The sequence below is a fragment of the Ictidomys tridecemlineatus genome, chromosome Y, assembly GCF_052094955.1.
Source record: "Ictidomys tridecemlineatus isolate mIctTri1 chromosome Y, mIctTri1.hap1, whole genome shotgun sequence".
Lineage (NCBI taxonomy): Eukaryota > Metazoa > Chordata > Mammalia > Rodentia > Sciuridae > Ictidomys > Ictidomys tridecemlineatus.
Genome location: NC_135494.1, coordinates 1,250,687 through 1,276,490, shown reverse-complemented (window position 1 = coordinate 1,276,490; position 25,804 = coordinate 1,250,687). Strand labels below are relative to the sequence as shown.

At 42.5% G+C, this 25,804-nt stretch overlaps 1 protein-coding gene and 1 long non-coding RNA gene across 5 annotated transcripts; one reads left to right on the top strand and one right to left on the bottom strand.

Moving 5' to 3' along the window:
* LOC144371962 (zinc finger protein 124-like) lies at positions 1 to 24,158 on the bottom strand. Of its 4 annotated transcripts, XM_078035324.1 has the most exons (6): positions 24,076 to 24,158; positions 23,262 to 23,383; positions 18,381 to 18,663; positions 6,779 to 6,905; positions 6,538 to 6,598; positions 1 to 5,976 (listed from the first exon to the last, which is right to left on the bottom strand). In XM_078035324.1, exons 3-6 carry the CDS (start codon positions 18,381 to 18,383, stop codon positions 4,227 to 4,229), a joined length of 1,941 nt encoding a protein of 646 aa, XP_077891450.1. In that variant the 5' UTR covers positions 18,384 to 18,663; positions 23,262 to 23,383; positions 24,076 to 24,158; the 3' UTR covers positions 1 to 4,226. The 4 variants fall into 4 exon arrangements, with proteins under 4 accessions (XP_077891450.1, XP_077891449.1, XP_077891451.1 ...); XM_078035323.1 differs by lacking the exon at positions 24,076 to 24,158 and having other exon boundaries at positions 23,262 to 23,511; XM_078035325.1 differs by lacking the exons at positions 23,262 to 23,383; positions 24,076 to 24,158 and having other exon boundaries at positions 1 to 862; positions 4,218 to 5,976; positions 18,381 to 18,521.
* LOC144371967 (uncharacterized) lies at positions 18,742 to 20,231 on the top strand. The gene is made up of 2 exons (XR_013432025.1): positions 18,742 to 18,882; positions 19,805 to 20,231. It is a non-coding gene; the product is annotated as an uncharacterized LOC144371967 (long non-coding RNA).
* Positions 24,159 to 25,804: the final 1,646 nt, after the last annotated feature.

Genomic DNA, 25,804 nt, shown 5'->3' with positions numbered 1-25,804 from the left:
TTGTCAAAAGAAACTAACTTTATTTTTAGAACTACAAATGCCAAACAAAACAGCTCCTCAGGGAAAAAACCCTCAGAGCCAAACTGCCACCACCGGCTTCCACAACCCTCTCACCCCCACACCAGCCTCTCAACCTCCCACAATCCTCCTGCTCTTGAGGCCGATTGGCTGGGGTGCGTGAGCAGAGCCAAAGAAGTCCCCCAATGAGCAGCTCCGTGGAGGATCCAATCAGCTAGATGTTGCTGGGGCCGCTGTGAGCCAATCATCAGCTGGCGGTCTGAAGGGCAAGGAAACAGCCCAATGAACATCACCGCAGAGGAGCCAATCAGCTAGATGTTGCTGGGGCCGCTGTGAGCCAATCATCAGCTGGCAGTCTGAAGGGCAGGGAAACAGCCCAATGAACATCACCGCAGAGGAGCCAATCAGCTAGATGTTGCTGGGGCCAGCAGGGACGGGTGCATGGGACCTGTCTTGGCCTGGAGGAAGCTCAGACTACATAGGGACTCGAGGAGTCAGACAGCTGGACAGGCTCCTGGCTCCATCAGTGGCCCTTGTGATGGGTGTGTCTCTCCAGAGGCTTGGTTTCCTTCTGTTTGAAGGGGCAGGGGTCAGAGGAGGAGGTGGTCACACACACGTTGCTGTGCTGCTCTGGCTGAGGACACCAGAACTGTGCAAATGACCATGCTCTGCCCAGGGTTGTCTCCTACCTTGGGCTTGGTCAGAGAGACTTGGATGGCTTCAGTCTCAGGCCTCCTGGTTTCCAAGCTAAATGACTTGTGGCCTCTTCCACTTGTTGGCAGGTGATGCTTGGGACCCTTTTCCACATAGAGGGTCACATGTGGTCACTGTTGAATGATGACAGCTGTAGAGCAATGAGTCGCGAGGATGAGGAAACTGGCCCATGGTTCTGAGGAAGGCCCTGTGAACACCCAACCTCCCTCACAGTCTCCTGGCCTGCAAGTCAAAGCCCTGTCAGTGGAAGAAGCTCCTCACACAAGGTCAGGTGCACCCTCTTCCACAGCAGCAGGTGAAGCTGGGGCTTAAGGAGCTCCAATGAGTCCTTCCAGCTCTGATGAGATGGGAAAACTGGGAGCCTCTTCCTGGGATCCCAGGAAGGTTATGAAAAGGGCACATGGCCCCATCCCTCAACCCTGACAGCCCTTTCCCAGATCCTCTCATTCTCATGAGCCAGGGAAACCTTTAATTTTCATAACTAGTTGATGCTGTAGTTGGACATGATACTAAAATGTGTCCTCTAGAGCTTTGGAGTTGTTCTGTAAGCTCACTTGCAGTGGAAGCAGAAATGAGAGTCAGACTCCATCCTTCCTCCTACATTAAAAAATCCTGCAGGAGGAGTGGGAAGGGCGCCCCCTGCCTGGCTCCTGTGGGATCAAACGACTGCTCTGCTCTCAGCATTCATGTTAGCCTCAGACTGTGTCACCTGAGCAGGGAGCAGAGATGGGACCCCAGATTCCCCAGGATTAAGAAGTGCTGGGTGTTTGCCCAGAGCATGTGGATAACCTCGGGAAAACAGGGGAGATAAAATAACACAGCCGGACTCAGTGAGACCTAGTCTGTGGGAGGCCAAACTATTATGTAGCTGTTTCTGTCTCCCCTCTGATGTGTGTGACATCATCATTGGTCACCCTGTGATCTGGTCGCCTATGTAACCCAAAGAATGACCAATCTTCAGGGTGGTGTGACGGTGTCCTCGTGCATGGGTGTGCCTTCCTATATCAACATGGGTGAAGCTATGCTCCTGTGTTCCTTTGTAGTATTACCTTTGCCCTCTTTGAAATAGAATGTTCCATGGAGATGCCTTTTGTGTGTCCCCTTCTCTTGCTCTCCCCTTAGGAGTGTTATTCCTGGATGTCAGTCAACCTGCTGACACAGACGTTGCCGAAGTCTGGCTAGGCACAATTCAGGAGCCACTTGTCAAAAGAAACTAACTTTATTTTTAGAACTACAAACGCCAAACAAGACAGCTCCTCAGGGAAAAAACCCTCAGAGCCCAACAGCCACCACCAGCTCCCACAAGCCTCTCACCCCCACACCAGCCTCTCAACCTCCCACAATCCTCCTGCTCTTGAGGCCAATTGGCTGGGTTGCGTGGGCAGAGCCAAAGAAGTCCCCCAATGAGCAGCTCCGTGGAGGAGCCAATCAGCTAGATGTTGCTGGGGCCGCTGTGAGCCAATCATCAGCCGGCAGCTGGAAGTTTGCTGGCAGCTGGATCATTAGCTGGGGCCCCTTTGGCTGTGGCTCTCAACAGACGTCAGGAAGCTAGACTCAGCCCCCTAAAACCTGACCCTTTGCCTCATTTGAATGACTTCTCCTTAATAAAATGGTTCAACACATTCTCTCTCTCTCTCTCTCATCATAAGGTCAGAGGAGCTCTCACAGCACCCCCATAGAAAAAGGTATTTCTGTCTCTATGTGGTTATTTTGCCCAGCCCAGTTAGCTCAGTTCTCCTGTAGCCAGACTCAGTGAGACCCAGTGTGTGGGAGGCCAAATTAGCATGTGACTCTGTCTCCCCTTCTGATTGGTGTGGCCTCATCATTGTTCACTCTATGATCTGGTTGCCTAACTAACCCAGATGATAGCGCCAATCTTTGGAGTCCTGTGGCTGTGTCCTCCTGCATAGGAGAGCCTTCCTACATCCCTGTGGGTCGAGCTATGCTCACCTGTCCCTTTGTGATATTACCCCTTGTCCTGTTTTGGATATGACTTTTGTGTGTCCCCTTCTCTTGCTCTGCCCTTGAGTGTGGCCTTACGAGATGTCAGCCAGCAAAAATTAACAATTAGCATTTTTGAAAATTATTCTCAGGAAACACCTTAAAGAGTAGCAGAAATATCTGAGGGGTTCAAAATTCAGAATTCATTTTTTAATTCCTCAATCATTTTATTATGGAGTCTTTAGAATTCCTTTTATAGTCTGTATACTAGGAAATGATTAAATATGTAATGTGAAATGTTTTCTCCTGCTAAGCAAGTTGTTTTTTAAAAAAAAAATAAATATTTTCACATGTATGGCTGCTAATCTTACTGGAGTGAGATGGTATCTTAGGGTGGTTTTGATTTCAATTTCTGGGGAGAAGATGGCAGTGAATAGAGTGCATCACCCCCTTGTACTTCATCACTGCACAGGTGAATAACGAGGTACAACGGCCAAAAGCTATCTTGTTAGGAAATTTCCATCAAAATTGGGGTGCACCGAAACCTAGAGGAAGGATTTCCATCACCGAGGACCGGTTACTGGGTCACAACCACAAGTGAACTGTGCGACCGGAGATCTAGTGTGATTTCTTAAATGCTGTTCAAAGGGACCTGGAAAGTTGAAAGTCTTACTACAATTTTTAAAGAGAGTAAAAGGATCTTCCCAGATATGAATTCGCTACATATTTGAGGACAACTCTGAAAGCTGAATACTGCCCCACATGGCTTATCCTCAGTATTTTCTACAGTATGCGTCCTTTCATACAACTGAACAAAACTAGAACAGCTAAACCCTTTATATTTCTTACTTGCATAGGATTTATACTTTTTATTCCAAAAGAATCTTCCCAGTCCTTAGTAAAATACTGAGAAAACTAGAAGATTTCCCACGTTTCTCACACTCACAGGGCTTCTCTCCGTGAGGGTTTTCATATATGAAAATGAAAACAGGGCTGGATGAAAAGCTGACAGGATGTACAAAATCCCTCACAAACTGTTTTTGTTTTTTTTTCAATGTGATTAAAATGGCTTTGAAGACAACAGGGGAAATGGAAAGATTTGTGATATTTTTTACATTTAAAGAGTTATTCAGTTGGATGTGGTGGTGTTTGCCTTTAATTACTGAGACTTGAGAGCCAGATTCTGAAGGATCAATGTTGGAGGACCTAAGGAAGACCCTAAGAAACTCAGCAAGTCCCTGTCTCAAAATAAAAAGTAACTAGAATGTAGCTCAGTGTAGACCACAACCAGACATAATCCCCAGTCTGTCTCTCTCTCTCTCCCTCTCCCTCTCTCTCTCTCTCTCTCTCTCTCTCTCTCTCTCTCTCTCTCTCTCTCTCTCTCACACACACACACACACACACACACTTTCAGCAGTGTGAGCCCTTTCTTGTCTTTGAGGATGACATGAAATATTGATTTACCAGGTTTTACATTCAAAGGATTTTTCTCCAATAACGTCCTACATGTATATGAGTGAAGCAGTAATAACAGAAAAGTTTACCAATTGTTTTCATGCATACAATTCCTCTGCAGTATCTGTTCTTTCACGTGTATGAAGCAGACAGGATGTGGCAAAAGCTTTTCCACATTGTTGACATTCATAGGGCTTTTCTCTGGTATGTATTCTTCCATGTCTGTGAAGATGAGAAGATCTAGCAAAGGCTTTGCCACACTGCTTACATTCATAGACCTTCTCTCCATTATGTGTTCTTCCATGAATCTGAAGGGAACTGGATGTAGCAAAGGCTTTGCCACACTGCTTACATTCATAGAGCTTCTCTCTAGTATGTATTATTTCATGTTTGTGAAGGTGAGAGGACTGAGTGAAGGCTTTCCCACACTGCTTACACTGATAGGGCTTCTCTCCAGTGTGCATTCTTCCATGAATCTGAAGGGAACGGGATGTAGAAAAGGCTTTGCCACACTGCTTACATGCATAGGGCTTCTCTCCAGTGTGCATTCTTCCATGAATCTGAAGGGAACCAGATGTAGCAAAGGCTTTGCCACACTGCTTACAATCATAGGGCTTCTCTCCAGTATGAGTTCGTTCATGTATCTGAAGGAAAGAGGCAGTAGTGAAGGCTTTGCCACACTGCTTACATTCATAGGGCTTCTCTCCAGTGTGCATTCTTCCATGAATCTGAAGGGAACGGGATGTAGAAAAGGCTTTGCCACACTGCTTACATGCATAGGGCTTCTCTCCAGTGTGCATTCTTCCATGAATCTGAAGGGAACCAGATGTAGCAAAGGCTTTGCCACACTGCTTACAATCATAGGGCTTCTCTCCAGTATGAGTTTTTTCATGTGATTGAAGGTGACTGTATCTAGAAAAGGCTTTCCCACACTGCTTACAATCATAGGGTTTTGCTCCAGTATGAATTTTCTCATGTGTGTGACGGCTAGAGGACCGAGTGAAGGCTTTCCCACACTGCTTACATTCATAGGGCTTCTCTCCAGTATGAGTCGTTTCATGTGCGTGAAGGTGACTGGATCTAGAAAAGGCTTTGCCACACTGCTTACAATCATAGGGTTTTGCTCCAGTATGAGTTTTTTCATGTGTGTGAAGCTTAGTGGACTTAGTGAAGGCTTCCCCACACTGCTTACATTCATAGGGCTTCTCTCTAGTATGTGTTCTTCCATGTCTGTGAAGGTGACTGGATCTAGAAAAGGTTTTTCCACACTGCTTACATGCATAGGGCTTCTCCTCAGTATGCATTCTCTGATGTATTTGAAGTAAACTGGGATAATCAAAGTTTTTCCCACATATCTTACATTTGAAATGTGCATCCCCTGTGTGTGTGATCCTGTGCCTTTGAAGACTTGTCTGTGAAATACAGGTCTGAACACCTTGTTGACATTCATAGAGTTTCTCTCCAGAATGAGTTCTTTCATGTCTTCTAAATAAAGAGGAGAAATGAAAGGCTTTCCCACATGTGTCCCATTGAAAAAGTTTACCTCCACTGTGTGTTATCATGTGTCTTTGAACACCAGTGGGATAAGAAGAGGCTTCACCACATTGTTGCCATTCATTGGATTGCTCCCCAGTATTAGTTTCTTCATGTCTTTCAATGTCATTGGAACAACTGATGACTTTCCCACATACTGTACTTTCATAAGATCCATCTACCCTTTGTATTAACATTTGTGTGTGAACGCTTTTGAGAGAAACCAGAGATTTCCTATATTGTTTCAATTCACATGGCTTCTCTTCACATACCTCATGCTTGTAGTATTTGTGTCCAGAGTGAGATGTGATCTGCCTATGAAGGAATGAAGGTCATATGAAGTCTTTTGCACACATAATGAAGTCACATAGATTTACTCTATTAAAACTTTTCTTTGTTCAATAAAGAATTGGAATTGATTTGAAGGTTTCCCCCACACTATTCTGTGCTTTTGAAGTTTACCATGACTTCTTTGAAGAAGTGACCAACACATAATCAATGCTTAATTCATTCACAATTTTGTATGTATTTATAGATCCTTACATTACTACCAACATCAGGTAAAGGCTAGGTTTTCTGAGTTGTTCAACTTGCCTGAAAATAAAGAGATTGAAAGAAAACAATCCTTTGCAACACAGCTTCTCTGTGGCTATTATCCAAATAGTGATATTCACATATGCAATTTTATAGTACTTTTTGCATGTCAAATACTTTGAAAAGACTGAATATCTGTTACAGCTAAGTATATATTTCTGGTAAAAATATTATAAGAATTAATACATTTCATATTATGCATACTTTTTCAGTTGGTTTGCTTTAAAAATTATATGACAGTTCTCAGATTCCCTCACGAATTCCTCTTGTGAGTACAGTTACCTTACAATGCTTCCAGAGTTTTCAATCTGATATTCAGTGGTCTTATCTTCCCACCTGTTTCCTAAAATGAGAGAACAGAACAATCTTTATGAATATTTAGGAGCTAGAAATGTTTTGCCAAATCCTAGGTGCCATTTATGCTGCAATAGTTCACCAACTGATTCCCTTTTCACCTTCTACATAAATGACCAAAATAAACATGAATTCTCTATTTGATTAATTTTAAAAACATCATTATTACCTATAGAAGCCAGGTTTCTGAGGACTTCCAGCATCACATCTCTGTAAAGGTTCTTCTGGGAAGGATCCAGCAAAGTCCACTCCTCCTGGGTGAAGTTCACTGCCACATCCTCAAAGGTAACTGAGATCTGAAATATCCCACAAATGTATAGTGGAGGTCAGGAGAGATTGACAGCATGAGAAATCTATACTCAACATGTGTGATGTTCACATGATTCCCTGGCCTCTTGATTCATTCCATGATTTAATCCAACAAATCTTTAATGTACTCAATTTTTTAACCCATTCCAACACTAGAAATTGGCTACTCAGAAGGCAAACATCCTTTTTCAGTGTTTTATACCCTTCCTTTGGTGAGTTCACAGGAAGTGAGACGGGCTCCCAGATCACTCCTAACTTCTTTATTGGTTGCACCTCTATTACATGTCCTAGAAACATCCTGTGTGGTACAGAGCTAATATAAGCAATTCAGATAGTACTTATCTTTAGAAAAAAAAGGTGATGAGTAGGAAATTGCAGGAATCATGAAACTAAGCATTTGAGAGAGATTCTGCAAACTACTGTGGCTCCCTGTACCTACAAGGTTAATATAAACAACATGGTACTTACTGATGTCTTGTTTCCTCTGAAAGTCTATCAGTCCATACTTAAAGAAATGCCTAGAACCAGCCCACACCCACACCCTCTGGTAAAAGGGTCAATAAGGAGATGCCTTCATAGACAACATTTAGACAACCTTTCACACAGGTTGTCACAATGTGGTAACTCTCTTTGAGTTCATCCTGTGTGATTATACAGAGAACAATTAGAACTTTGCAGGTGCTTTACTCAAGAACAAATTTAGTCAACTAGCTTACTATTAAGTGACAAAAACAAACATAAGTTCTCTATTTGATTAACTTATTTATTAATGAACACAACAATTTGATAATTTCCTGTGGTTACTGTCAAAGCAAAATGGGGTAAGTGCAAAGATGGCACATGTCTTAGAAATAACTCAATGACCCAAAAATGTCACCTTGTCCAAATAAGAATCTTACAAAGTTTTATATCTCTCAAAAAATCTTCTTAATAAACAGCAGGCACTACATTTCTAAGTCTCATAGTAAAAATAAATGTCCAATGATTGTCAAACTGTTCTTAACAGCAGCCAGTTCACTACTATAATGTACAGTCATGAGACACATGCCAATGCTCCGCTCAAGGACATTTTGATCACGGTTGGGTCACATGTGCAATGGTTGTCTGTTGTGAAAAAGATTCATGGTGCCTGAAGCAAAGGTGGTGCAAACAAACATAAAGCAAAAGCTCTTCCAGAGTGTGGTAAAGTAACAAGTTTGTAGCCCAGAATTCTAAACTATCCTACACAATCTGGGTGTAAAAAAGGCCACCATTCACATCTGTAAGCATGTTATTTTTTTTTAAACTTTTTTTTTTTTTTTTAGAGAGGAGAGAGAGGGAGAGAGAGAGAGAGAGAGAGAGATTTTTTTAATATTTATTTTTTAGTTCTCGGCAGATACAATATCTTTGTTGGTATGTGGTGCTGAGGCTCGAACCCAGGCCGCACGCATGCCAGCCAAGCACGCTACCGCTTGAGCCACATCCCCAGCCCTGTAAGCATGTTATGATGTCTGCACAGTGATGGAACTGGCAAAAAGAAAATGTCCCTGCCACTGACACAGAACCTTACTCAAGAACTGAAAACATACAGAACCGCCCAAAACAAGGAAGAATCCACAATTACACTTAGAGACATCAGCCCAACTCTGTCAGGACAATGATGCAGGCAGGAGGGCTTCATGGGTCTTCAAGCAAATGGGAAGCACACTGAGGTCTCAGGGTCACAGCAACACTGCACAGGACATAAACCACACCCCTACAAGTGCACCACCAGTGAAATCCCATGTATGCTCAAAAAACATGAGAGCTAAAGCAGAAATCAGATCAGAAGCAGCTGAAAAGCCTCCAGGGAAGGGGACGTGAAACACAAGACTCTAAACAGACACAGGACAAAGAGGGGACTCAAGAGAAAAGGTGACCATTTTGAAGGAAAAAATGTAAAAGTCCATCACAGGAAATTCTTAGAGAACACCAGAGGTGGTGCTGTATTGCTTTCTAAGTCATCCAATGCACATTTCAGAAAAGAAGAGCTAAAAGCAATCATTGAAACTGTCACTTCAGAAAAACAGACAAAGAAGGGCAAGGTAAACCTAAATTACCCACAGGAAGGTAACAGAAGGTGTGGATAAAACCACAACCTGGAAATCCGCAGTCTACAATATCAAGTTCTTCATGAACATCACCATCACTGATACACTGACATAAGGCTAAGAATACAGAAGACAGGGACTGGGGTTATGGCTCAGTGGAAGAGTGCTTGCCTACTGCTTAGGAGAAACTGGGTTCAATCCTCACTGACACATAAAAAGAAAAAAGTGTAAAATATACAATAACATTAAAGAAAAAATCAAAGAGGACTGAAAACCTAGTAACACATTTAAAAGTATCATCATCAACAATGCATTGGGACTTCAAGATTATCATAAACGTGCTTCGTACAAATTAGACAACTTGCAAAAACTGGATCATTTATTTGAGAGAGACAATTTCCTATAACTTACACACAAGGGGAAATACACAAAACAGATGAGCCCATGACTACTGAAAAAAACAGACTCAATAACTAATTATTACCCAAAAAGGCAAGGCAAGGGCCTTACATCTCAAACAGGCTTCCATGAGACACTTAAGAACTGCCACCAATTTTCTACTTTTTTTCCAGAACATAGAAGCTGAGTTAACACCTCCTAATTCATTCTGAGGCATGAGTTACCATATTATCCAAATTAAATAGATAAAGAAAAGTATTTTTTGAGAGAGAGAGAGAGAGAGAGAGAGAGAGAGAGAGAGAGAGAGAGAAAATGTACAATCATAAATGTAAAAAACTGTACACTCCAGGTGTCTATGCAAATGATGGGGAAATTATGGACACAGGAACACTGACTACAGTGACTACAGCAGCCATATCCAGAAGTGCCCAAAGCTAGATTCAAGGAAGATACACCTTGCAATACTGAATGGACAAGCTGCAGTTTACCCACACCAAAGAAAATCACCCAGAAAATGAGCTCTGCAGCCTGGAATGATACAGCACCCTTAAAGGCAGACTGGTAAGAGAGAGAAGCCAGTTTGAAATGGCAAAGTGCAGTAAGATTCCAAGTCAAAAACATTTGGAAAAGACAACATTATAGATGCACTAGCAGAACTGATGGGTACCAGGGACTCATGGAGCATAGAGGGAGGGAGCAATGAGGAGGAGTGATTGACAGGGGGAACACAAAATTCCCGGAGCAGTGAAACTCTTCTGTACGACATTATCTTGTAAACTACGTAACACACACAATCACATCACACAGAGGAGGAACACTAAGGTAAAGAATGAACTTTGGCTTATCATAACATGTTGCTTCATCCATTCTCCTTATCAAATGTTCAACAATGGTTTAGTAACCAACAAACACCCTACACCAAAGCAATATGTTGAAAACAGTGGAGACTATCAGCTGGAGAGAAGGGGTATTCGATTCTATGAGTAATGCCACATTTAATTGTCACTTTGATTGGATTAAAAGATGCCAATGATTAATGACCTTATGGTTGTGTCTATAAATGATTGGCATGTGGAACAGTGAACCAAACTGGAGATCCTCCTTAAGCTAGGCAGCACCATCTAATAGGACGGTGGCTTGGGTGAACAAAAGTTGGAAGAAGAAGGAAGCAGCAGCAGAGCAAGCTCCTTTCTTCTCCAATTTGTTCTTGATGGCTGCTGCAGTGGCCTGAGGATATCAGACTCTGCCTCCTTCAGTCTCCCAAAGTGGACTCTGCCAGTGATTCTCCAGGGAGTTTCCAGAACCTGTGGTCTGGACCAGAGCAGCACCATTGATCCCTCTTGTTCTGCGGCTTCAGCCTCTTGGACTCTGCAGCCAGCACTCCTAAAACTCTCCAGCTGCAGATGGCCACTGTGGACATCCAGCTTTGGGTCAAGTAGGCCAATCTAAAAGTCCCCTTTCATAATCATACTTCCTCTTGATGCTGTTTCTCTAGAGAACACTGACTAATATACTATGTAAGTCAAAAATTGCTCTGAAAAAAAATAAAGTTTATATCATAAAGAAGTGAATAAACTACCAAGCCATGAAGTTTTACAAACATATACATGAGAAACAATTTTATATGCTAAATACCATTTTCATAATAATGCAAAAATAAAGCAAAGAGGAAGAGTCAGAGTAACAAATTTCAAAACTATGTACAAAAGCAAGGAAACTGATTTTCAATACTATTACCATCTTGAAAGAAATTGGATGATAAGTCTTCAAAAGTCATTGTGTGGTCACATACACAAAGTGTTAAGTTTTGCTATGCTTAGCAAAAACAAAGGGGTACTGTGAGAAACTATGAACTCTTTGAACTGTGTGCTTGTTGCCATCTTAAGAAGATAAAAGAATGTTCTGCCAAGTTTAAAATATATATATTTTTGTGCTTGCCAGGAAATAACTAACTACAAGTAGTATAATAAGAAGTATAGAGCACTGTGACCAATAACAAAGTTATGCTGAGAATGTTTATCCATGCTGGAAAAGATTAAGCTGCCAAGAGGATGTGTTTCTTTTTTGCTATATAAAAGAAGAAGGGAAAAAAATAAAGAGGTGCTCATTCCTACTGTGTGTGTGTATGTGTGTGTGTGTGTGTGTGTGTGTCTTTCAGCATCTCTGCTGTTACCGCCTGATCAGGAACTACAGATTGTCAGCAGGGTCTGACAAGTCATTCCAACTGCTGGTGTGGTGGTGTGCACCTGTAACTTCAGCCAATAGGGAGGTCAAGGCAGGGAAATGGAAAGTTGGAGGCCAGTCTCACCAACTTAGCAAGACACTCAGAAATTTAGTGAGACTGGTCTTCATTAAAAATTAAAAGAGGGTACTGGGATTGGAGCTGAGTGGCAGAGCACTTGCTAGCATGTTGTGAGGAAAGGGGTATGATCCTCAGCACCACAGAAAAATTAAAAAAAAAAAAGGTATTCTGTCCATCTATATCTATACAAAATATAAAAAAATAATAAATACAAGGCTGAGGATGTGCTCAGTGGAAGTGACTGTAGATTTATTACCCAGTAAAACACCTGCCCACCACCAGAACGCTGCTCACAAATTGAAATTCATTTCTGGAGGAGAACTAAGCATGAGCAAGTCCATGGCATCAATCCCCAGCACTCAATAAGTAAGCAAATAAATAAAAAACAGTCTACAACACTAATTCTCTTGGGCTGGAGAGTAGCTCGGTAGTAGAAAACTTGCCAAGCATGTATGTGGCCCTCGGATCAATCTCCAGCAGGCCACACACACACACACACACACACACAAAAAAAAAAAAAAACTAAAATACATGTAATGAGAGATAAAAATGATTATAATACAAAAGGTACACAATTAGAGGCATAAAATACAACAAAATCAATGGAAAGACAACACACTTTCTCACAAGGGAGATTGAATGTTTCCATAATCTACACTCTCTAAAAAAACACTGAGCATTTCAATAAATTCTGTGAAATTTAGGGCATGGTTTACTGTATTTTGGAGGTAAACATAAGAAAAACTACATCTAAAAATAAAAATAGTATTGTTGGGGGCTGGGGATGTGGCTCAAGCGGTAGTCCGCTTGCCTGGCATGTGTGCGGCCTGGGTTTGATCCTCAGCACCACGTACAAACAAAGTTGTTGTGTCCACCGAAAACTGAAATATTAAAAACACTCTCTCTCTCTCTCTCTTAAAAAAAAAAAAAAAACAATAGTAGGGTTGGGATTTTGGATCAGCAGTAGAGTGCTTACCTAGCACATGAGAGGGCCTAGGTTTGATCTGTTAAGGTCGGGTGAGCGTCAGAGGAAGAGACCACCAAGAGACTGTCTCATGCAACAGCAGAGGGTTTATTGGGGGTCCAGCATGCTGGGGCTCAGAGCTCACTTGAGAGGAGCTGAGAGCCCCAAGAACAACTTAAGAAGAGCTTATATACATTGTTTGAACTGGGGAGTCCATGTGTATACAGGTCAGGGAATGCGGGAGGGGTTGTTTGTACAGAGCAACCAGATGGTCAGGAGACTTTTCTCAACATACATTTAACGGTTTTTCCGGGAATTGTTTTGACACCCACATAAATTTCAGGTTTCAGGAAAACAGAACTTCAACCAAGAAAACAAACTTAACCTTTACATTCTTAACCTTTCAGATCCTCAGCACCACATAAAAATAAATAAATAGGCATTTTGTCAGACTACAGCAACAACAAAAAAATAGTTTTCAAAAAATTGAAAATAATAGACTGTATCTAAGACCAGCCAAAATGTTGTACAGGACAGAGAGAGTAGAGAGGGCATTTATGCTGATCCCAAATTTCATAAGATAAAAGGCCAGCTCCCAAAGGGTTGGCCCTAGGAGGAGGCACTTAGGAGGGAACAGGAATCAGGTGACATACTGGGAGTGCTCTTGAGGGGATCAGCACCCTTATTTAGACAGACGTATTGCTCCTTTCCAGAAAACGAGTGTCATTTACTATTTCACTAATATTCAGCGATTAAATGATCATAATTGGGTATTTCAGGTATTGTCAAAATTGTCCTTAAATTTTACAATGACGAGGGAGTGATGGTGCACACCTGTAACCCAGCGGTTCACGAGTCTGAGGCACTAGGCGATGTAGCGAGACTCTGTACCAAAACAAAGAATGTAAAAGGGGCTGGTGGATAAGCAACTCTGGGTTCCATTCTTTTTTTTTTTTTATGTTGGAAGTATATAACTTGATCATTTTGTTTTGTTTTGTTTTTAATTTTTGCCTTTAGTCTCAGAGGAGACTTTGGATTTGGACTTTGTAGCAAATCTGCTACCACTAAGACTAAGGGGACACTTGTAGATAGACTAAATGCATTTCTTTCTTTTTTTTTTTTTTTGAGAGTGAGAGAGGGGAGAGAGAGAGAGAGAGAGAGAATTTTTAATATTTATTTTTTAGTTCTCGGCAGACACAACATCTTTGTTGGTATGTGGTGCTGAGGATCGAACCCGGGCCGCACGCATGCCAGGCGAGTGCGCTACCGCTTGAGCCACATCCCCAGCCCCTGGGTTCCATTCTTGATACCAAAAAACCACACAGTTAACATGAACCTGCCAAGTCCAGATAACAACAGTGAAAAAATGTCATCCTTTGTCAAATTCATCACCTTGTGAAGGACAGTTTTCATGAAATCACATTCATAAATTTATCCACCACTATTTTTGTAGTATTGGACTCAAATTCTGCAGCAATAATGCAAAACAGAGTTTCTCTGTATCTTACGTGGCATTTTGGAATCTAGGGTTGAATTTCAATTTGAAATCACTGAAAAGACAAGACTGAATCTTACAAACTTTCTATACATACTCAGGGGTAGCAAAAGGTAAATTAGGTAATTAGGTGTTTTCTTTTTCTTTTCTTTCTTTTTTTTTTGATAGCCCTGAGATGAAAACCAGGGACATTTTACTACAGATCCACATCCCCAGTCATTTTTATACTTTATTTTGAGACCGAGTCTCACCAGGTTGCATAAGGCCTGGATAAGTTCCTAAGGCTGTCCTCAAATTTGCAACACTCCTGTCTGAACCTCTGGAGAAGAAATGATCAAAGGTGTGCACCACTGTACCTGGCTGTAAGTTGGGATTTTTAACAATGGAAATGCAACCAGACTTTTAAAAAATCCACTTCTTTCTTGCCTCTTTAATATTAGTCCATCCCATGTGACTCTGAATAAATAAACCTGGGCCTCAGATAAGTGAGCACATGGGCTGGGGATGTGGCTCAAGCGGTAGCGCTCTCGCCTAGCATGCGTGCGGCCCGGGTTCGATCCTCAGCAGCACCACATACCAACAAAGATGTTCTGTCCACCGAGAACTAAGAAAAAATAAATAAATGTTAAAATTCTCTCTCTGTGTGTCCCCCTCTCTCTCTCACTCTCTCTTTAAAAAAAAAAAAAAGTGAGCACATCATTTCAAAGTGATACACAGAGAGCTTTGGTGCTGAGGGAGCACACATGTCAGGCTCAAGGGGCAGGGAAGGTCCCTGATGGCTGAGACATGCTCCCTCCTGGTCTTGCACCCTGAAAGCTCCCAGGATCACCCTCCAAGAGATCTGGACCATGACTCCAGTCTAGGAGGCTTTTCAGGTTTGCACAGCTCTGCACTGGGGTGGGTGTTGCTTATGCTCTGGGAGAGGTTTCGCTCCTTCACACTGTGAGACTAAAAGGGCAGGAGTCACTGCTGACCTGGCCCCTCAGCACCAGCATCCACAGGCTAACTGTCCACCTGTCTTCAAGGAATGGGAACAGAGCATGGAAAAAACAAGTTTCCAAGGAAGTAGCTGTCTAGATGAGGCCTGTTCCAGGAGATTCCTCAGCCCAGAGCCCCCAGCAGCTTCCCTGAGAGGCTGTACCCCACACCTCAGGCTGTCCTCTAGGAGGAACTGACCCAGGGCCTGAAGTTCTGTTCACCCTGCAGGGACCAGGGCAGCTGTGGGCACCTTGTGGCAGCTCCAGGAGAGGATAGTGGCTGAGGACATGGGACCCTGTGAGGCATCCAAAAGGAACCTCTGCCCAAGAAATCTGACATGGTGTCTATGCCTAAGGAAGATAAAAGGAGAAGCTGTGAACTCAAGTTCTCTATACAGTTGCATCTACATCAAAGAACCTTCAGAGTACTTGACTTTGGCCAACCAGACCACCATGATGGTGCAAAGGCAGGGTTCTGTATGGAGAACAAAAATTATCTTGGGCTATCTTAAGTCCTTTCATAGCCAATTATCTTAATTTCTGTATCAGACCACAATTCTCAAAACTTCTCAGAATATACCACTAACCTTACCAGATGCCTAGTCTCAAAAATCTACCAAAGCTCAGAATGCAATAACAGACATACAGAAAAAATTTTCTTTATTTTTTTTCTGTACCCCATTAATCTGATGTTCCTACCAATGCAATTGGTTAATGTAGTGATACACAAGTTTCTTTTATAAAAGTTCATGTAGGCCAGACACAGTGGCACACAACTGTAATCCCAGCAGCTTGAGAGGCTAAGGTAGGAGGATTGCTAAATTCAAAGGCAGCCTCAGCAACTTAGTGAGACTATAAGGAACTTGGTGAGATCACATCTGAAAATACAATGTAAAAAGGGCTGGGGATATGGGCTGGGGATGTGGCTCAAGCGGTAGCCCACCCGCCTGGCATGCATGCAGCCCAGGTTCGATCCTCAGCACCACATACAAACAAAGATGTTGCGTCCACCGAGAACTAAAAGAAAAAAAAAAAAGGGCTGGGGATGTGGGTCAATGTTTAAGTGTTCCTGTGTTCAATCTCTGGTATATTAAAAAAGGAAGAAAGGAAGGAATGAAGGAAGGAAGGAAGGAAGAAAGAAAGAAAGAAAGAAAGAAAGAAAGAAAGAAAGAAAGAAAGAAAGAAAGAAAGAAAGAAAGAGAGAGAGAGAAGAAAAGAAAAGAAAAAAGAAAAGAGGAACACATACATCATTCAGGGTAACTTGAATCCATGTTCCTTAGTATGGTCATTAATATTTGGGTTAAAATCAAGTATGTTTTGTAGCTGGGGTTGTCAATGCCTTTAATCCCAACAGCTTGAGAAGCTGAGGCAGGAGGATCACAACTTTCAGGCCAGGCTGGGCAATGTAGCCAGATCCTTTCTGAAAATCATATTGAAAAGAGCTAGGGATGAAGGACAGTACATGAATCAGACATTATTGTAGTGGCATCCCCTTCCTTCACAGAAAATTTTAACTGGGTTTCTCCAGAAATTTTCACCATGGGCTAATTTTAGGACTGTCAACAAGAGAATGTCCACAAAAAAGTTCAGTGTAGATAAACTTCCTATTTTCGTGTTGCCCTATTTTCGGGTGGCTAGTATGGGAGAAATTAGCACTCCAAGTGCTGGACTCGAACTCCCCTTACTAGTTTTTTACACACTTGTATGCAGTATAGTAGTTTGTAGAAATGTGCAAACAAGGCCTCTGGCCTTGAGCTGGGATTCACAGAGAAATCACCAACTGGGCACCTTGGAAACAGCTGGTGGGGGAGGAAAGAAAGGGGAGAAGAAGCTCTCCCCTTCTCAGGTGCTGTCCTTGAAGGGTTAACGTGGCTAGAACAGTGAAAGAAAAAGCTGCTTTTATGTGTGTGATGTGACAACTTGACTATGGTGACTCCATTTTGTGAACTCAGCCATGACACTCAAAAAGGTCATGACTGGGGAAGTTTGCATTCTTTTGTTCATGAAAATCCCCCAAGAACACAGAATGATCTATGTGCCAACCAGAGACTAACTGACCACAACTTTCCGGCTTGCTGGCATTGCCTGAACCTCCAAATGTCCCTTTTGTGCTTAAATATGGAGCCAAGTTAAGGCAGGGGCCCCACTCTGACAACCTCATTCTTTCAAGAGCAGAGTGTCTGCCACTGGCCAGCAATAAAGGCTTAACTGGAATGAGACTGTGTGGACTGAGAGTTATTTGTGGGTCTCAGTATTATAATGTGAACTTCTGAGTCCCTCCCCTTACATGCTGGGTATAAGATTCTGAAACCACCTGAACTCGGGGTTCAGGGGATAAATTGATTGATTACAGCAAAAGCAGTGCCCTCTGAGACCGGCTGCAGCCAGATAAAACTGTTTCTGGCTATCTTCAGTGCCTTGCCTCCCTTGTCCCTACATCATCATTTCCCTGTGTGCCTACATGACTGCACGACTGGGGTGACTCTACATCATGGACTATCAGAAAGGGGAGCAGTTATCCTCCATTGATGCAGCCCAGGATTCCATATCCCTGGGATCTATAAACAACCTCTTAATTCCCTTTAAAGCAGTTATTTTGACCAAACACAAGGAAGTGTTAAGTGATAATTCTTTCCCCTCAAGTATAACATTCACAAATAGAAAACAAATGCTTTCAAAAGTGTCCTTCTTGCCAGGGACAGTGGCCCAGGCCTGTCATTCCAGATATGTGGGAGGCTGAAGCAGGAGGATCACAAGTTATGGCTGAGGGAGGGAGGGAGAAAAGGAGGGAGGGAGAGAGGGAGGAAAAAAGGGAGGGAGGGAGGAAAGGAAGGAGGGAAGGAGGGAGGAAGATTTTTTCCAATATTTCACTAGATGAAAAGTGACAATTAGCGGACGGTGTGCATTTGGACCGAGTGGGAAGAACGGACGTCTGGCCGAGCTGTGAGGTGGAGGGAAGGTGGGTTTTAGAGGCAGGAGGCGCCTGCAATTTGGGGGACCTACAGCAGCCTCCGGAGGAGCTCCCCTGGGAGGAGGAAGGTGCATTTGTGGCCCTGCTTCCTCCACGTTGGGAAGAGTGGGTCGGGCCACCAGTAGGGAGCAAAGGGGACACCAGGGCCCTGAGCCGCCCTTCCAAACCCAGGGAACCAGAGGACAGGGCCCAGGGCCACTTGACAGCGTGGAATCCGCCGCCCTCTGCAGCTCACCCCTGCGCCGGGCCCCAACTCCGCACCTTCAGCCCCGGTCGCAAACTCACCATTTTTGGCTTCCGTGGTGACCCGGCGTCGTCTGGAGGAACTTCCGGGCCCCGAGATCCCCGGGAACACCGGCAGCGGCAGAGTCAACTGGGTCACTGGAACAGAAACTCGGCCAGAGAAGGAGTAGCCCGGTGGGTGCGGAAGAAAGCCCGCAATGTTGCGGAAGCCCGCCCTTCCACTTCCTCTGCGCACTGATTGGACAATTCCCCCAGCATCCCGGATGGATGGGCTCCAGGCCCGCCTCTGCATCGTGACTGACAGGTAACATCATCCAATCACTGCCTGAAATTGGGTAGAGTGACAGATTCTTGGCCCCAGCCCTTTTCAGGAGGAGCTTCATGGCTGTGCTGGGAACTAATCCAGGTGAAAAGCCTTGGCTTTGCCTCTGGTACGGAGGTGACACCTGGCGCTGCTTTCGGAGCTTGGCAAGGCCCTGGGTTTAACCTCAACACAAAAACAAAGCGCAGCTTCTCGGGGAGGCTCAGGCTGGAGGAGCCCAAGGTCAGAGAGACCCTCTCTTAAAATAAAAGGAAAAGGGTGGGATGTAGCTCAGAGGTCCAGGTTAAGCCCATTGGGTTTATTCCCCAGTACCTTTAAAACGAAAGAACGATATTGCATCTATACATATATTTTTTCACTCAGCTGATGCGACCTCAAGCGACTTAGAAAGACCAAGTCTCCAAATTTCTGAAACACTATTTAAAGATATCATATATATGACCCATACATAATATCTAAAAATGAGAACAATTTGAAAACTATTTTAGTAATTCTCATCACCTCCCGGCCTCTGTGGCTTTGAGGAGGCAGCCTGAGCTATGAAAGGAAGCCATTGGGGTTGGCTCTGATGCTCAGGGTTCCATCCACAGCAGAGAGCCTGGGCGAGGAAGGAAGGCAATCCTCCAGGGCAGCAATGTGCGGTGGAAATTAAATGGGTGCCTTGTGCTTAGTGTAGATGTTCTACTTCGACTGTTAGGAAGTCTTGTGCAGAGACCTGACTCTGGGGATCCCACAGGTCTGGTCAGGTGTATGCCCCAATATCAAACAGAAAAGGTCATGATGCAAAGCAGGAAAGGAACTTTGACCAGTGCAGCTACACCAGGAAGACAAGGAAACCCTGCCCTTATGCTGTCTTCAGGTGCTGACAAGGACTTTGAGGTTTTATAGAAAAATAATCATAGGCTGTATGCACAGGGGAAATTGTATCTAGGATTTAGTATTATCTGTAGGATTTAAGCTTCAGGCATCTGTTCTTATAACATGTCTGTGAGCTCACGCTCACTTGCCCCCTTGACACATGTCACTCTATTGCACAGACTGGAGAGAGAGAGAGAGAGAGAGAGAGAGAGAGAGAGAGAGAATTTTTTAAGTTTTAAATTTTTTTTTTATAAATTTCTTTTTTTTTTAATATTTTACTTTTTAGTTCTCAGCGGACACAACATCTTTTGTTGGTATGTGGAACTGAGGATCCAACCCGGGCCGCACGCATGCCAGACGAGCGCGCTTGAGCCACATCCCCAGCCCGAGAGAGAATTTTTTAATATTTATTTTTTTAGTTTTCGGTAGACACACATCTTTGTTTGTATGTGGTGCCGAGGATGGACCCCGGGCCGCACACATGCCAGGTGAGTGAGCTACCCATTGAGCCACCTCCCCAGCCCTTCCTTAATATTTGAAGGCAATTGGGAAATTATATCTTTGCATCACTGGATTCTTGGTCTGAGGTCATCATGATCTGCTATTGAAACACAAAAGGCATTAGTAGAAAACATACTATCTCAGGGACATAACCAACTTGGAAGATCCAGGTTATTAATATTATTATTCTGCCAAACACTCATCAGAAGACTCTTCATCTTTTCTTGATTTATTGGGAAGCCTTGCACTTGGCAATGGTAGTATGGACATGTTCATTTGGCGTGGTGCTTCAGCCTTTCCACAAACCATGGAGCAGATGGCTCAGTCACAATATTTATTACAGTGGCTTTTTAGAGCATCTTAACTCAGTTCTAAGTTTTGCATCAGCATTTATCTGATTATGAAAGATCTTGGAAGTAATTTAAGTCAAGCATTAAGAAAATCCACATGTTGTAAGTTTGAAACAGAGCCATAAAGACTGTACCACAGAAGCAAGGAATAATATTTAAAGTAGTCACTTCAAAGATCATGAGACCGGAGCTCGGCTAGGTCTGGTTCATTGGCATGCACCTGTTTCAGGCCCCAACATGAACTTCAGCAGAGTGCAGCTCTGAAATACCAGCCGGCAATAACTAGCCATGCCATAAGGTGAGTTGTATTCATACAGGCTACAGGATATCATCATCCTTTCTCTTAATTCCCATATTTAAGGCGTCTGTTAGGTGCTGAGAGCCATTGCCAAGTAGAAATGACGCATCAATATTTCCTTGCCAGCGTACCCCATGTTGCTTAGAGGAAGGACTCATGGAAATAGATTTGCCTTGGACATTCGCTGTGACATTGCATGTATGTTTGAGAAAGGTGACCCTGCTCAAGGAGCAGGGTGGATCCAGGTTTAGGGTGTATCCTGCAGGTTTTAGGAAGTATCTTGCTCCTTGGGATTAGGGCGTTCCTGGTTTAGGACAATCTGGGTTTAGGGCAGTTCCAGGTTTAAGGTTATTCCTGCTGGGAATAGGGCGGGGTATCCTGCTGCCTGAGTTCCCCTTGAGTTCTCCTGGAATTCAGAAAGTTTTGGGGATTAAAAGCCTGGTGGAGTACGTGAATGGGGCCCAGAACTGGGATTCCCCCAGAACGTGTTTGTAGAGGGCCAGTGTGAGTTCGGGAATAAAGAGTTGCTGTTTGAATCTACAAAGCTGTGAGTGGCTTGTGATCTTGTGCCCAGCCAGACTGCGGCAGTTAGGTCAATCAGTGATGTAAATATTCTGAAGGCAGAAGACAAACATCCTTTTGGGTGCCATCTCACTGAGGGTTAGGGTATTACCAATCAATCTCCAGGTGCCAGGCATCCTCCTGTAATTGCTCTTGTCCATTCTAGGAGACCAGCCTAAAATGCATCCCCTATTTCTAGACCTCTTGTGTTGTACTGACCAGACATTTGCATAATACTTAGGAATACCCAGGAAGAATACTTAGGAAAGGTGCCAGTTTCTATTGTTGAATGATCAGGGCAACCATGCATTAGTGCATACCTTATGTAAACACCTGGCCTTTATAGAAAAATTCTATTTCCACAAGCTTTCTATTTGGACAGTTGTCCAGATACATAGTCTTAATTTCAAAGGGTCAGCATGATTGTCTGGTTTAGGTTTCTCATATGCTGTGTTTTCCTCAAATATAATCCCAGACAACCTGTTTACCACAGGATCAACATATAACTGACCACTACAGTCAGCATGATTAATCTAGTTTCATTGGTGGACTTTCCAGTCCACACCACAATGGACATTAAAAATGGATCTGAGGGCTGCGGTTGTGGCTCCGTGGTGGATCGCTCACCTAGCATGTGCGAGGCCCTGGGTTTCATCCTCGATACCACATAAAAAAATAAACAAAATAAAAGAATTGTTTCCATCAACAACTAAAAAATAAATTTTAAAAAATAGATCTGAGAAATGGGTCCATAGAAGTCTCTTCATACTTTTTACTTATCTGGCAAGCTCATGAAGCTGCATGGTTGTAAACTCTGCAGTTGGAAGGTTTACCTTCCTGTGTCAGGTTTTTCAGTCATGATGACCAGTTTAAATTCTATCTTTTCAAATATGATTTAATTTACTGAATCATGTTCAGCAGCAGTGAACATGATTCAGTAAATTCAGCAGCAGTCTCAATTTTTTTTTCTTTTTTTGGTGGTGATGCTGGGGATTGAACGCTGGGCCTTGTGCATGTGAGAAAAGCACTCTACCAACTGAGATATATCCCCTGAGATTCTCAATATTACAATTAAAAAAATATATATATTTTGTAAGATCTAGTGTGTACCTCTGGGGTCCTGTATTCCCCCTTTTCTTTATTTAATAAAACTGAGTAAAGGCTTGGCATAAGCCATAGTATCATCAGTTTAAGTTATAGATAGTAGTAAAGTATTTAAATGATTAGATTTACCTTGTGTTAATTATTGTAATTTCTCAATATATACTAGTTGATATATCCTAACAATTTAAAAGGAATCCTCAATTTCTTTCTGAGAGAAGGTCTCACAATACCTTTATGTCTCAGAATATTATCCTTTAAATAGATGTCTCTCAATTGTCTTTTTAAAAATATGATTAAGCACTATATAAATCCTACCATATTCCTATGAATAATAGGTCCAGTGAGAGAACTTCTATAATGTCAATGAATTTTCAACAAGGTTTGCAACTTTTATTGCTCAAAACTAACATACAACTTTAATTTAGAGAACCTCCATCCTAAAAAAATTCCCAGATCTCAAAATTATTCAACAAACAAAATATGCAAGAATGAACAGTCTGTGAATCAATCAAACTTAGTGTCCAAGGAGAATTGTGAAAATTGGAATCTAAGTCAGCAGTTTAATATATTTAGTGTTTAAACAAGGATGTGAATTTATTCACCAAAATTAATCCTTGCTTTAAACAATAAGAATCACTAGGCAATAAAGACCTTGCTTAGAGGAGTTAAACTTGACATTTTAATAGGTCTTTATCATGTCAAAATATGAACCAAAATATTAGCTCACTTCACTATCAGCATAGATAGCGAAATCAGGGAAATGGCCTGAAATATCCTTGAATTAATCGGTCAAAATTTTTAGTCAGTCCAGTGCATATAAATATTTTTTTACATTTATCTATTATCTGTCTAATTAATAATATAAAAATATTTCTATTTAGGAAAATATTTTTATCATTAAAATCTAGAATATACAGATCTTGGTTTACCCAAAGATGATTTCTTTCTTCTTAGGACCTCCAATGTGTGCTTCTCCTCTGTTGAAATTCCTTTTAGAATTTTTCCTGGTTATACTTTGAAATAACTTCTGAAAACCTTAGAATCTTTGTACCTTGATAAAAAGAAATATCAATGAGGACTGGGGTTGGGGCTCAGTGGTAGCATGCTTGCCTGGCATGCATGAGGCACTGGCTTTGATTCTCGACACTACATACAAATAAATTTAAAAAGTAAAGGTCCATCAACAACTTTAAAAAATATATTTTAAAAAAAGGAAAGAAATATCAATGAAAATATAGTTAAAGTCCTTGGATATTTCTGTAGATAGTTAATACAATATACATAACCTATAATTAATACAATATAATTGATTAACTTTATGTAACCACGTGGATCTTAAGATATGTTGGATCCATTTCAATTTGTTCTCAACTAGGACTGCACGCTTGCATGTGATGTCACGTGATGTGGCTGATGATCCTTGTGTATACATTTACTTATTTCTTGTAATTACACAGTCAGGAACAAGAATAAGGATTTGGGGGTCATCCCAGGAACATGGCTAGCTTTGTTTCTGCGACAAGCAAATGCATCCCCATAACTTTCAAAATCAAAAGCCAAGTGTGAGACAGCAACATTTAGCAACATGACCATAGAGAGGAAAAGGGAGGGTCCCAAGGGAAGCTGCTGAGGGGTAAGAAATCAAGTTATTTGGCCTTGAGAGCAAGTCCGGCTTAGGGCTGCAACGAACAAAAATGTGGAATTAGATTTTGTCTGCAAAAGATCTTTTGATTTAACACTTACAGATAGGTGTTCTTAAAAATGCAGGCTCTGGGCAGCTCCAGGTAGCAGGTCTGAAACAGGAAGTACAGGTTAGCAGCTAGAAGGTGGAACCAGAAGTCCTGTGTGAGTGACAGTTGGAAGGACCAATGGGAAGCCTGTTGAAATGCAGGAGGCAGGACCAGGAAGCCAGCTGAGCAGCCAGGCTTGGGCGGTTACCATGATGATGGAAACAGCTTGGAGCCCGCTGCCCTAGAGCTTCCCTATCTGGTGGCATTCCATTTGGTTTGTCTGCATTCCCCAGGCCTGGGAGGGATCCCATGGCTGACCTGCACTTGCAGCTTGTGTCTTCCTGCCTTTGCACTTTCCCTAGCAGCACGTGGGACTTTAAAAGTGAGCTTTAATAGCAGACACCAGCGTTACTATCAGATGTTAAGGCAGTCTCTGGATTCAGCCATCAGACCCAGTAGGGGTTCAGTACAAACTGAGTGTTCACAAAAAAAAAAAAAAAAAACAGAAAAATAAAACTTACTTCTCTATGGGAAAAGAATCCCTGTGTTGAGTCTCATCACAACATTTTCCTTCCCTGTTTTCTCACTCTCCAAGCGCTGAGTTCTAGCACACTCACCCAAGAAGTCTTTATCTGATATTTTAAAACATAAAGATTCATACAAACAATCTAAAAAAGTCCACAAAAGCACTTTCCTCATGGGAGAGGACTCAGCAACATATCCCACTAATCATCTTAGTAACTCATTACATTTATTTAGAGTCTCTAGAATTATTTAAAAAAAATTGCTAAAGACAAAATATTCCCAGATAGTAAAAAGTTTAACCTCACAGATTTTTCTTCTGTCTAATTTACTTACTTTCTACAATTCGGTCCATGATACTCTACAATCCTAAGCGCTCTTAGCTTCTGGAGAGAAATTCCAAACGAACTGAATTTTTAAAACTCACCCTGGAGTCACCATATGGGCAACCAATTGTCGCATTCCTCATGACTAAAACACTCAGGGTCACTCCAGGTGAACTGAGCTGCATGAAATAATCACACAAAAGACAAAGACAGAGACACCTTTTCCTTTGGGTGTTGTGATGGCTGCTCGGATCTCAGGGATCCATGGAAAGAGAGAGAGAGAGAGAGAACACACACACACACACACACACACACACACACACACACACATGCTGAACTCTTTTATTGGGGAGAAGCCATTCAAGTGAGGCAAGGGGTCAGGATTCAGGGGGCTGAGTCTAGCTTTCTGTTGTCTGCTGCCAGCAGGTTGATTGACATCTAGGGAGGCCACACCCAAAGGCCCAGCAAGAGAAGGGAACACACAAAGGGAGTTTCCAAGGAACATTTTATCCCAAACAGGCCAAAGGGGTAGGATTACAATAGAACAGGTGAGTGTCGCTCAACCCCATTGGTGACTCATCTACATCTGAAGACATGCCTTTTACTTCTTGAGCTGTGGCAATGCCCGAGTGATTGATTGGAGCTTCTTGCTTCAGGACTGGAAGGTGTGGGTCATTCAGAGTGATTCCCACAAATGGCCCCTGTGATGAGTGGGTCTCACAAGAGGCTTAGTTTCCTCCTGTGTGAAGGGGACAATGCTGTGATCCTCTACATATGTCTACCTGAGAAGATGAGGTGCAGTGGGCAAGGGTGTTGGGAAAAGTATAAAGGGCACATGGGAACAGAGTTGATCTGGGTCAAAACAAAGATGATCCCCAGCAGAAGGCAATTCTG